We start from the raw sequence: 13,557 nt of genomic DNA, 5'->3' as shown, positions 1-13,557 counted from the left end.
GTACGTTATTTGGATATTCTGTTGTTTGTGGGCTGGAGAGCTTGGGTTAGTGTGAGGAAGGCAGGGTTAATGGCTAGGGTGGCTGACGTCATGTAGCCCACTGGCCCTCTCCTAGGGAAGCCGGTGGCTCACCTTTGCAAAGACCCAGCTCGATTGCCTGAGGTTATTCGTGTGGTCAGACCATTACAAAGATGAGGTTACGTATTTGTTACGTGTTTTTGCAACGCAGTAGGTAGTTGTTCACTTCCTCAAGTTTTACTCATTCTTCAGATAAGTGGATGTCTCAAACATTTACTTTTCAAAAAAGTGAAGCTGGAGAGGAGGCTTAAGGCTACAGGCTTGACCTGCATGTCTGAGGCCCTGGGCTTGATTCCCGCCGAACAAGAAACAAAACAAAACAAACCCTCAAGTAAAAGACCTTAAATTCTGTTCACAGTCCGTATAAGGTCTGGTCGCAGATCCACGTGTCTATATCTCACTGACTGTTCTCATTACGCATTAGAAATATGGTCTGAACGCTGCCTTTCCCAAGGCGTTCTCCTGCCCAGCTGGAAGTCATCTCTGGCTCTGTGTGTCGTAGTGCGTGCTGTTCGCTTTTCCATATAGTCTCTTTGTTGGCAGCACCATTCCGGTTACTTATGTGTTCACCTGCCCTAGCGCTTCATGACACGGGCAGCAACCATCTCATCATGGAGCCTGGTGATTAAGGAGTGAGTTGCTGGATACGTGACGACAAAGATCGTTTTCCTCATTGTACAGTCTCTAAAGAACTAGAGAAATTGACACATTTTAAAAAATTTCAATACAAGTTTGATTTTTGGATGCTATTTAGAGCAGTGTTAAAAAAAAATCACTTATTATTGTAAAAACTGGTTATTCACCATTGTGCAAGGCACAGAGTATGTGCAGATTAAAATTGCCCTCTCAGTTAGTGAATTTTTTACAGAATAAATAATTCTGCACATGATTTCTGAGTATTTTTTTTTTTTTTTTTTTTTTAGAAATTACATTTTCTTATTGCTTTAGTTACTTTTATATTGTTGTGAAGAGATACCATGATCAAGGCAACTTATAAAAGAAAACACTTAATTGAGGGCTTATATTTTGAGAGGGTGAGTCCATGACCGTCATGGTAGAGAGCATGGCACTGGAGCAGAAGCTGAGCGTGCACGGGACCCCCAAGCATGAGGCAGAGGGGAGACCTGAGAGAATGACCTGGGCTTTGCAAACCTGAAGCCCAGCTGCAGTGACAAACCTCCTTGAACAAGGCGTACCTCCTAATCCTTCCCAAACAGTTTGGGGTCCAGACATGGAGGCGCAGGAGCTTGTGGGCCATTCTTACTCAGGCCGCCAGCTGTTTCCTCCCAGAATACACTTACTGATAAGGTCTCACACTTTCACCAGATGTGTAAGCTTTGCACCTTCCTAGTTCATCTGAGAAGATGCCCACCGTGTCAGTAAGCGCTGCGGGCAGGCAGGTCTTTCTCAGAAAGAACACTTCAGTTTGTACAGGGTTGTTTGTGGTTGAGTGTTGATCTAGTAGGGTGGTGAAGTGCACATTCGCAGATAAGTGATCCTCACTATGAACTCGTATTCAGTTAATTTATCACGTTCACTCATTTTAGTCAAAATGGAAACTATTTCAGTAATTATCAGAAAAGCAGCTACACAGTATGTGTGCAGAGACTCAATATAATACAGTCCTGACGAACACTGTCATGTGTCTGTGCTCATTTAAATAAAGGATGACCAACAGTCCAGTGGAGGGAAAAAGGTATGTATGAAAACAGTATCTATAGTTTATAGTTTATAGACACAGGAAATACCACAGTTTCCGAGACGTGAGTGGCGTCTGACTTGGGAAGACAAGCTGGGACTGGTCTCGGCTCCTGGGACACACACGGCGGCTTACTACCGTCACAACTCCACCTCCAGGGACCCGATGCCTTCTTCCCATCCGGGAGGGCACCGGGCCTTCATGTGGTGTGCATACATACATGCAGGTGAAACACTGATACATATAAAGTAAATAAATCTGAAAATAGTTTAAAAACACATGAGTAATGAGTGTAACAAACAGTGGTGGTGTTAAAGAGGAACAGACAAAACGCACAGCGACCTTGATGGGGTCTTTTGGAGGCCTTAGGTCCTACAATGCTTTGTTTGGGCATTTCCCCCCTATTTTTTTTTGCCTTATTCATGTTTGTTTTTCATTTGATTGTATTGTTTTGTAAATGCATCTTTGCTTCTAATGTGAGAACAAGGAAGGGTGTGGATTTGGATAGGTGGGGAGTGGGGAGGATCTGGGAGGAGTTGTGGGGAGGGGCACATGTAATCCGAAAATATTGGTACACTGATGGACTGAAATGAGTCATTATTAAAGTATTATTTTGATGAAAGTGTAGCGTCTCAGAAGGGAAAGGTGGAAGTAGTTTGTAATAATATAACAAAAAAATGTTTTGTTTTGTTTTTCAGGAAAAAATAAAGGTATGTATCTTTATTTTATTTTTATTTTTTATTTTTTGTTTTTTTTGAGACAAGGTCTCTCTGTGTAGCCTTGGCTGTCCTAGACTCAATTTGTAGACCAGGCTGGCATCGAACTCACAATGATCTACCAGCCTCTGCCTCCCGAGTGCTGGGATTAAAGGCGTGCGCCACCACGCCCAGCCCAAAGGTATGTATCTTTATTATGCATTATATACATTAGATTTGCTTGTATATTCATTTGTGTGATCTGGCGTTTATTGTGGCAAACTGTATTTTCTTTCCACTTCCTCTGATGCTCAAAAGAATTTTTTTATTTTCTCCTTTTGTTATAGAGCAGTGGCTGTCAACTTGTGGGTTGCTACTCTTCCGGGGTTGAACCCTTTCACAGGGGGTCGCCTAAGGCCATCAGGGAGCGTAGATATTTGTATTATGATTCATTATAGTAGCAAAATTACAGTTATGAAGCATCAGTGAAAATTTTACGGTCGGGGATTGCCACAACATGAACTGTACTAAAGGAGCACACACGGCTTTAGGAAGGCTGAGAACCACTCACTGTTCTAGAGATTTCCATAACCCAGCTTGGCCTGGAACTCACTCTTACATAGCTCAGGGTGTCTTTGAATTCTGGCAGTTTTCTTGTATGTCTCTCGAACCACCACACTAGTGCTTAATTTTTATTTTTATCTCATTTTGTCGAAAGTGCTGGATGGAGGTGAAAGATGAAAGGACTATGTTTATAGTCTCACAGTAGGGACAGCCCACCTCAGGATCTGGCAGTTCAGTTGTGTGGAAGCCGGGCATAGCCAGAGAGTCGGGCATGAGAAATGTCTCTTCCAAACTACCTGAGGTATAGGATATACTTAGGTCCTACCAGGAGAGGGTCTAGACGTTTCTTTTGAATATTGATTGCAGAGCTGTTTTTGTTTGTTTTATTTTTGTTTTTTGTTGCTGTTTTTCGAGACAGGGTTTCTCTGTGTAGCCTTGGCTGTCCTAGACTCGCTTTGTAGACCAGGCTGGACTCGAACTCACAGCGATCTGCCTGCCTCTGCCTCCTGAGTGCTGGGATTAAAGGTGTGCTCCACCATGCCCGGCACTGCAGAGATGTTTTTAAGGCTAGTGCTGACTCTTGGGATTAGTTACTATTGCCAAGTCTACGTTTTAGGAAGGTTAAGTTTTCAAATTATTTCAGGGTAACTGCCTTTTTAAGGGTCTTTTGTTAAGTGCACCCCTAATCCCAGCACTCTGAGAGGCAGAGGCAGGCTAATCTCTGTGAGTTCAAGGCCAACCTGGTCTATAAAGAGAGTTCCAGGACAGCCAGGGCTACACAGAGAAAACCTGTCCCAAAAACCAAACCAACCAAAAGAGTGTGAGAAAAAGAGGGATACAGCTCATTGGAACAGTGAGAAGTCCTAGTTTAAATCTTCAGTACTGACATACACACACACACACACACACACACGCTGTGTGAAGAAACACAGTGCTTGCTTGGCCTTAGTCTGTTTAGATAAAAGTGTTGAACATGAAGAATCTTCTCTCTTCCTCAAAATCTCTTGTTTTCTAAACATAATTTTTATGTTTAATTCTTATTAAATGTATTTATTTAGTGGATGTGTGTGTGCCCACTGCCATGGTATGCATGTGGAGGACAGAAAATAACTTTGGGGGCAGGCGTCGGTTTTTATTTTCACTGTGTGGGTTCCTGGTTGAAGGTGGGTCATCAGGTTTGGATGCTCTTGCTTTTATCTGCTGAGCCACCTGTAGTTTTATAAACTTTTGTGTTGTTTGCTTGTTCTTTTGGTTTTTTGAGACAGGGTCTCTCTGTATAGCCCTAGCTGTCCTGGAACTCACCATGTAGATCATGCTGGCCTTGAACTCACGGAGATCTTCCTGCCTGTGCCTCCCGCCTCCACCCCATGAGTGTTGGGACTAACTAAAAGTGTGCACTCCTGGCCTTTTGGACTCTTTCTTTTGTGGTTATGTTCAGATAATTCTGATAGCATAACTTATTATCTTATTCATTTAGCTGCTGCAGTTACTATAATGTAAAGTGCGATAGAGGGGCTTCTTTGTTTTTCCATTCTATTTGTCTTTTTATGAGAGAAAACATTATTTATTCTTAGAGAACTGAGTCATTCATATAAATTACATTGAATTTGATCACAAGGCAAAAGGCTGTTCCTGACAGCTGCTGTGTCGAGGGGGCTTACAAAAATTTTTAAATTTAAAATTTATTCTTAAGCCGGGCGTGGTGGCGCACGCCTTTAATCCCAGCACTCGGGAGGCAGAGGCAGGCGGATCGCTGTGAGTTCGAGACCAGCCTGGTCTACAAAGTGAGTCCAGGATGGCCAAGGCTACACAGAGAAACCCTGTCTCGAAAAAAAACAAAAAACAAACAAACAAAAAAAAAACAAAAAAAAACCAAAATTTATTCTTAGCTGGGTGGTGGTGGCACAGTCCTTTAATCCCAGCAGAGGCAGGCAGATCTCTGAGTTTGAGGCCAGACTTGTCTACAGAGTAAGTTCCACAACAGCCAAGGCTACACAGAGAAACTCCATCTCAATAAACAAACAAACAAACAAACATAATTTATTCTTCGTATATGAATGTGTACCACATGAATCCTGGAAGTCACAGATGCCTGTGAGCCACCTTGGGGTTGTTGGGAGTTGAACCCAGGTCCTCTGGAAGAGCAACAGTTCACTTGTAACTACAGAACCATCTCTCTACCCCCATAGATCCTAAACTATAGTCCAGAATTGGAGGTGAGGGGGAATTCTTTTTTTTTTTTTTTTTAATATTTTTTTTTTGGTTTTTCGAGACAGGGTCTCTCTGTGTAGCCTTGGCCATCCTGGACTCACTTTGTAGACCAGGCTGGCCTCGAACTCACAGCGATTCGCCTGCCTCTGCCTCCCGAGTGCTGGGATTAAAGGTGTAATATTTTTTATTTAATTTAAATTTATGTGTGTTGGTGTGAGAATGTCAGATCTTGGAGTTATAGACAGGGGTGAGCTGCCATGTGGTTGCTGGGAATTGAACCCGGGTCCTTTGGAAGAGCAGGCAGTGCTCTTAACCGCTGAGCCGTCTCTCCAGCCCGAGGGGGAATTCTTAAGAAACAAACTACTTGTAATACTGTAAGCCCTAGATAATAACGATAACGTGTGTGAGTTTGTTGTAAGCAGTTTAAAAATATTATTTTCTTAATAATCCTCTCAACTATCTTAGGAAGAATAATTTTATTTCCATTTTATAGTTAAGGAAAACAAGTCCCACAGAGGGGTAGGAGTGGCTTGGCTGCTTTGTTAAACCTTTTAGTACATTCATAATGTACACGCACATACAAACAAGAGCATGTTCTTACCTGGTCCTTGTGGCTGCCAGTTACATTCTAGTCTGCTGTGGTAAAAACACCATGACCCAAGGTCAAATGGGGGAGGAGAGGCTTGTAGCTTACAAGTTGTAGCAGTTCCTCATCCAAGGAAGCCAGGGCAGGGGCATGAGGCAGAAACTCAGGGAGGAAGGCTGCTTGCTGGCTTGCTTCCTCTGGGTTGCTCAGCTACCTTCTTCATACACCCCAGGCCCGACTGCGTAGGGATGTTGCTACCCGCAGTGGGCTGAGCCTTCTTTCTCATATCAATCAGTTATGCCCCACGGACATGCCTGCAGCACTTCCTCAACGGAGGCTGCATCTTCCCAAATGGAGCTAACTATGGTAGTACTGTTGTATTTTCACAATAAGGATTTAATTTATTTTTATTTATCTATTTATCATTTATTTATATTTGTTTTTTTGAGACAAGGTCTTTCTGTGTAGTCCTAGCTGTCCTGGAACTCACTCTGTGGAGCAGGCTGGCCTTGAACTCATAGAGATCCTCCTGACTGCCTCCCGAGTGCTGGGATTAAAGGCGTGTGCCACAGCTGGCTGGGTTTATTTTTTATTACAGCTGTGTGTATGTCTCTGTGTGGGGATGTGCATGTGAATGCAGTTGACTGTGGAGGCGAGAAGAGGGTGTCAGACTGTCTGGAGCTGGAGTTACGTGCAGTTGTGAGCTGTCCGGCCTGGGTGCTGGGAAACAAACTCAGGTCGTCTGCAGGCGCAGTGGGAACTACTAAGCACTTAGGTGTCTCCTCAGCCCAGACTTCCATATTTTTCTTTGCTGTTTTGGTAGATAAAAATATTCTTTAATTTTCATCTTTTAGTTACTGGCATGACTGAATAGTTAATATCAGTTATTCTACTTATACATTTCCATTCCCAACTTACCTTTTTAATGGGTATTTTAACACTATTCATGGGATTTTATACATTTATATTTGGGATGTTAGCCCCTTGCCATGCATACAACATATATTTTATCCAGTTTGCTTGCATTTTGTCTGTTTTATTTAGTTTTCTGACAAATTAAGTTTTTATATAGTTGTGTTTATCATTTTTATTTCTTCTATAGATTTCTGCTTGGCTGGTTTATTATCATTTTAAACAACTAGCAAAATAAAAGGATCCCTACATGATCCTGCATGAATGTTGTAATTTTTTACATATTTTATGAAATGTTTATACTTCCTTGTCGGTTTAAAAAGTTGTGTTAATTTTACCATGCTAACGCAGGCATTACCGACCATTTTTATTACTTGAGGCTTTAAAATGAAAATAGTAGCCTTCCTACAAGTTCCTTGTTTTCTTTCTATGTTGTTTATTTAGGCTGTAGTTCTAGAACCAGAATTACTAGGCTTTAGTGGTTTGACAGTGGTATCCTTAGGTCACAGCACATGAGCAGTTGTTTTTAGCACTGCACTGCATTGCTGCTCTTTGGAGGTAGTGAGCTGCTTGGAATTCTGTTATGCCTGCAGTATCGTCTTTCAGTGTTTGTTTCCTCCTAACTTAAAAATATGGAATAAATTCTGAATTTACAAAACATAGAGTGCTGTGAAGATTTATCTAGTTATATAATCTTGCTAGATTTTGTGTGTTTGTGTGTGTGTGTGTGTGTGTGTGTGTACTTGTGGGAGAGCAGTCTTAGGGATTGAACCCAGGAGCCGTCCGTGAACATGGTAGCCAAGTGACACAATGACATGCCCCTCCTGACTCCAAACTCTACAGTTTGATAGCATAGAACATTCCACCCAAGCCAAGCTCGCGCCTGTAGTCCCAGCACTTAGGGAGGCAGAGGCCAGCCTGGTCTACAAAGCAAGTCCAGGACAGCCAAGGACACACAGGGAAACCTTGTCTCAATTCAAACAGACAAACAAAAAATTATCCAAACAGTCAGGAAACTGGGGTGCCGAGTGGTACTTGCTTGAATCCACACCCAAACTTCTCTTCCTTTGAAGAAATTGTAAGATTTGCACCTTTACCTGGAACAGTCCTTAGTACATTTGAAAATTTACATTTTGGTGTTATGGGAAATTATGACTTACTTTTCTTTTAATTTCAGAAAACACATTTTACAGCTGGCTAGAAGGTAATTAGAACGTTTTTAAAAAATTAAATTATTTTCATTTTTAAAGTCATGAAATAAATCTTAAATTCCAAGGATTAACATACAAAATTTAATTTTTAAACCATTGGTTTCTTGTAGGCCTCTGTGTAGAAAAGAGAGCATTCTACAGGCTTATATCTGGCCTACATGCAAGCATTAATGTGCATCTGAGTGCAAGGTATCTCTTACAAGGTATGTGACTTTTAAAATCTCTCATACACTTATTTTTTAGGTATTCTTAGAATTTTCTTGGTGTTTCCCTGGGTGGAAGAAAGAGACTTGTTTGACTGTTGGGCAGTAGAATCCACTTGTAGGTGGTAATTATGAGTAATTAGGATTGTGAAATCTGTGAATATAGTTGAATGGCTCCACGTATTATTAATTCTCTCAAAATTAGAAACATCTCTTTGGAGATTTTCTTTTGTTTTGCTGTGGGAATTGAAATAGCTGCACCAGCGCAGTTAGTTATCGCCTGAGAGCCTCTGTCTGTGTGTCGGCCTTAGCAGGCCAGTTAGTCATTGCCTGAGAGCCTTTGTGTGTGTGTAGGCCTTAGCTGGCCCAGTTAGTTATCGCCTGAGAGCCTTTGTCGGTGTGTGTAGGCCTTAGCGGGTGCAGTTAGTTACCGCCTGAGAGCCTTTGTGTGTGTGTAGGCCTTAGCCGGTCCAGAGTTGTCTGCTGTTCTTCAGGCTTAGGACGCTCGTGGAAAGCCAATCCGTGGTTGGTTTTTTCCTCAGCAACTTATTTCCTCTGGAATTGTAAAGCATTTTACCTTTCAGAAATAAAATGGTAACTCTGATTGGAAATAGTGCTTTAAACCCATTATTAATTTCAGATAGTCATTAAAAAAAAAGATTTGCTTTTATTTTTAATTATGTGTGTATGTGTGTTGGGGTGTGTGCATGTGAACACAGGCGCCTCAGGCCCGAGGTCCACCTGGAGCAGGAGTTACAGAATGGGTTCCAGAAGACAAATTCTTACTATAGAGTTTTTGAACTTTTATTTATTTATTTGTTTGTTTGTTTGTTTTATTTATTTAAAATATTTATTTATCATATATGCAGTGTTTTGCCCACATGTATGCCAGAAGAGGGCACCAGATCTCATAGATGGTTGTGAGCCACCATGTGGTTGCTGGGAATTGAACTCAGAACTGCTGAGCCATTTCTCCAGCCCCTATTTATTTATTTTTGATGCAAGGTCTCACTATGTAACCTTGACTGTCCTGGCATTCTGCATGTAGACCAGACTGGCCTTGAACTCACAGAGACCCACCTGCCTCTACCTTGAGTTAAGGATATGTACTACCATGCTGGGCTTATGACAGAATTTTTTTTTCCTAAAGAAAAAGTTTTATTTTAACATATATTAATTATACAGAACAGAGGATTTCACTATATTTCCACATATTCATAAAATATATTTTGATCTCATTCTCCATCCATTACACTTTCTCTTTTTCCCTTTTTTCTTCATTAATTAATTACTTTATAACCCTCTCCCTCCTCTCCTCCCAGCCCTACTCTCACACCCTGTTCCCCCATGGGTGACAACCCACCCAGGCACATTAAGTTTATGACAAAAATTTTAAGGGCTAAAGTTTATAAAAACAAAGCAAAACAAACCTTTTTGCTTGAAGTACATATTTTAAACTACAAAATGAAATTAATATCCTTAAGTGTAAGTAGCCCCTTATAATTAAAATGAAAATTACTTAACTGGACACTTCAGTCATTTAACACTCTTCTTTCTCTCCAGACACTTGGCTGGAGAAGCAGTGGGGTCACAACGTCACCGAGTTCCAGCAGCGCTTCGACGGCGTTCTGACTGAAGGAGAGGGTCCACGAAGGCTGAAGAACTTGTACTTTCTATACCTAATAGAGCTCAGGGCGCTCTCTAAAGTGCTTCCGTTCTTTGAGCGCCCAGATTTCCAGCTCTTCACCGGAAATAAAGTTCAGGATGCAGAAAACAAATTGTTACTTCTGGAGATTCTTCATGAAGTCAAGTAGGTTTTCTATGTGCTGCTACAACGTATACATTGACATGTGGGGGAGGGGTGGCATCTGAAGCATACGTTGTTTAGTTAAAGAAGGAAATGCTCTTTAAAACAGTGTAACTGTACTTCTGCTTGTTGGCCTGTCAGTGCTTTATTTTCTGGGATGGTCAGTGTCCTGCCTCATCTTCCTGGGTGCTTGAGATGTAGGTGGACATCACCACACCCAGCCTTCTCAGACCGTCTACAATATTTTGGTTTGGCTTTGACCAGCGTATTACACTTTTTTTTTTAAAGTTCTTAATATCAGCATTATTTTTATTCGCACAGCCTAGGTTTGGGGCCAGACTTCTAATACACTTTGCATTTAGATGATCACTGGGTAGTAAAGGACTTTGAGCACTTACCGTGCCTGACCGTGAACCTTCTGTTTAAAATGCAGGTCGTTCCCTTTGCACTTTGATGAGAATTCCTTTTTTGCTGGGGATAAAAATGAAGCACAGAAACTAAAGGTAATTACCCAGCTACAGCCTGGTGAGGATGCAGGCAGCATAGTGTCATTGGAAGTTGAGCAAAATGGTGTTTCCAAGCCTGAGGAGAGAGGGGTTAGGAAGGACGCAGAGCACAGAGTTTCCCTTGGGAGAAGCGTTAATGGCTTTTTGCTCAGGAGGATGACTGATAAATAAGCATGCGTTATATATTTCACAACTGTTAAGAGTAGATTTAAGTAGTTTCACTACAAAAGGGTATGCCAGCTTATGACTTTGTTTCCTTGCATTTACTGTGCCACATGAACTAGAAAATGAAAAAATATCATTGCACCCGTAAACAATCTGATTGTCAATTAAAAAAAAAAAAAAACCTGAAGTATAAATAGGTATTTATACTCCATGCTGAGTCTTGCCTTACGGCTCAGTGAGGTTGACAGGACTTTCCCTGAGTATCTGTAACTCTCCTTCCTGTTTCTCATCACGACGAAAGAAGCTCACTTAACAACGTGCGTGCACAGTCCTGAGATCAGCTGTTAGCCGCCGCCTCTTTCCTCCTGAGTGCTTTCTGGCCACAGAGTTGCACCTCTGTGTGACTCAGTCACCCTCAGCTTCAGGTGAAGGGACCATGCGGCAGGAAGACTTTTCTGTCCCCTTCTCTTTATGCCCCTTGTTTTTACTTCACTTCCTGGCTTGTTGGAGAGGGTTTTGGCATCAGCTCTTTTTAGACTGTACACATTAGGACTATTTCTCAGAGTGTTCTAATTTGATCCAGATTTGAGAACACTCAGCTTTTATGTGCTTTGAAGTTTAATTATAGTTCTTACTGAAAAAAAAATTACAGGAAATTTAAAAAATAATGTTTATAGCAGATTTACTTTTAAATGTTTTCTAGTAAACCTAGATTTGAACGTTATTTATAAATTCATTTTGCTGGGCATATGGCACACTTTAATCCCAGCATTTAGGCAGCAGACACAGGAGGATCTCTGAGTTCAAGGCCAGCCGTGAGTTCTAGGATAGCCAAGCCTACACAGAAATTATATCTCAAAGAAACGAAGCTTTAGTTATGACTCCTTTGTCGTGTCCGTGTACGGATAGAAATAAGTGCTGGAGTTCAGTACAGAGTAGGGTCTGAAGGGTCATGAAACCTTTGAGAATTTTGGCAAGAACCAGACAGTTGAGTTTAGTCGTCCTTCCAAATGGCCAGAATGCATCATGAGGACAGTGGGTGCGGCAGTGGTGCACCCTTAATTCCTGACCGCCTGGGAGGTGAAGGGGGCGACAGTTAGTCAGGGGATCAGTGCCTGAGCAGCAGGATGGCAAGAATCTGTTTTAATAATTTCTGATTATTTTAAGGCTTAAATATTTCTTTAATCTGAGATAACTTTGGTATATATTCAGATTATTAGACATCGTGGGTATTTGTAGAAATTACAAAGACTTTACTCTTAATCCAGTAAATTTCTGGCATCTTAAGTTCACACAGGTAGAAAATATCCACTCTCTTGTCTGTGGTTGGCTTTGGTTTTATAGTGCTCTTTGGCTGTTAGAAGCAACTGTGCATGCTCACTGCACATGTCATCCAAGGCTTTCCTCAGGAAGTGCTCTGGTCAAATTATTTGAAGTTACAGCCGGGAGGTGGTGGTGCACGCCTTTAATCTTAGCACTTGGGAGGCAGAGGCAGGCAGATCGCTGTGAGTTCTAGGCCAACCTGGTCTACAGAGTGAGTTCCATGACAGCCAGGGCTACACAGAGGAACCCTGTCTCCAAACACAAAAAAAAAAAACCAAAAATAAATATTTCAGTTATATAGATTCCAAAACTGGATTTAGACAAAAGCAGGCATAATATTTTAAAACAGAGGTTTATAACTTTGCAAGAATGATGGTCTCTTATAAAATTTTTTTCTTTTTCCTTTTTCTTTTTTCTTTTGAGACAGGGTTTCTCTGTGTAGCCTTGGCTGTCCTGGACTTCTTTGTAGACCAGGCTGGCCTACAGTCCACCTGCCTCTGCCTCCCCAGTGCTGGGATTAAAGGCGTGTACCACCCTCTTTCCCCCTAAAGTAAAAACTTTTAAGCCCTTTCTACATGAGTCTGTTTTTAGTATCTTCTGATTGTGAAAATGTAATTGCCAAAAAACCCACTTTGTATTCAGTGACACTTGTTAAGGAAACGTGTTACTGGCCCATCATGCTTACAACCATTTGGACATTTATGGAGCTTATTCTTCTCTCTAGAGATGACTTGTCTACGTATGGATTCTATAGGCCTCTAGTAACAGCTCCTGTCAGTACTCCCTCAGGGAGGAGATTGGCCTCACAAGTTTCTTGCCCTCTGGTAGTTAAACGCCTGATTTTTTTTTTTTTTAAATTAAAAAAGTCAGAATTAAAATATAATTACATAATTTCTCCCTTTCCCTTTCTTCCTTTTAACCTCTTCCATGGCCTTCTCCCTTTGCTCCCTCTCCAGATCTCACACTCCGCACGCATGCACGCACGCACGCACACACAGGGGTAGAAGGGGTGAATAAAACCTAGGCTTACAAAAGAAGAATTTAAAACTACTGGCAGTTTGGGATTTTACTCTTTATTTTTTAAAAAAGACTTTTTTTTATTTATTTTATGTATATGACTACACCTGCATGCCGGAAGAGGGCTTTAGAGGGTATAGATGGTTATGAGCCACCTTTTGGTTGCTGGGAGTTGAACTCAGAACTTATGGAAGAACAGTCAGTGCTGTTGACTGCTGAGCCATCTCCCCAGCCCCGGGATTTCACTCTTACGGCCAAGACAGAGTCACTTGAAGGATTAGTTACTAATTTTGACTAAGCCAAAGAAGGTGGGCTTGTCTCCCTGTTCTTCATCCCGTGGGAACATACGTGGTTTTACAGGCTGCTCTGTGACAAACACATAATACTCTGTGCTGTATGTATAAAGACACAAATAGAACAATGTCCCAAATTCAGCATAGAGGACAGGAAAAGAAATGTGGGATGATATTTAGGGAGGTTTTTATTTTTTATCTTTTTTTGGTTTTTCGAGACAGGGTTTCTCTGTGTAGCCTTGGCTGTCCTAGACTCGCTTTGTAGACCAGGCTGGCCTCGAACTCAC

General features: G+C 41.5%; 1 protein-coding gene across 1 annotated transcript in view; it reads left to right on the top strand.

The window, feature by feature from the left end:
• The window catches only part of Ero1a (endoplasmic reticulum oxidoreductase 1 alpha), a 35,805-nt gene that overhangs the window by 17,966 nt on the left and 4,282 nt on the right, over window positions 1-13,557 (top strand). The window contains exons 9-13 of the mRNA XM_051142928.1: window positions 2,476-2,487; window positions 7,923-7,949; window positions 8,067-8,159; window positions 9,723-9,969; window positions 10,400-10,469. Of these exons, the coding sequence (XP_050998885.1) occupies window positions 2,476-2,487; window positions 7,923-7,949; window positions 8,067-8,159; window positions 9,723-9,969; window positions 10,400-10,469 (449 nt within the window). The remainder of the gene's footprint in view (window positions 1-2,475; window positions 2,488-7,922; window positions 7,950-8,066; window positions 8,160-9,722; window positions 9,970-10,399; window positions 10,470-13,557) is intronic.

This window comes from Acomys russatus, chromosome 3, assembly GCF_903995435.1.
Source record: "Acomys russatus chromosome 3, mAcoRus1.1, whole genome shotgun sequence".
NCBI classification, from domain to species: domain Eukaryota; kingdom Metazoa; phylum Chordata; class Mammalia; order Rodentia; family Muridae; genus Acomys; species Acomys russatus.
Note: the sequence above shows the minus strand (reverse complement) of the source record. Positions and strands in the feature narration are given on the sequence as shown.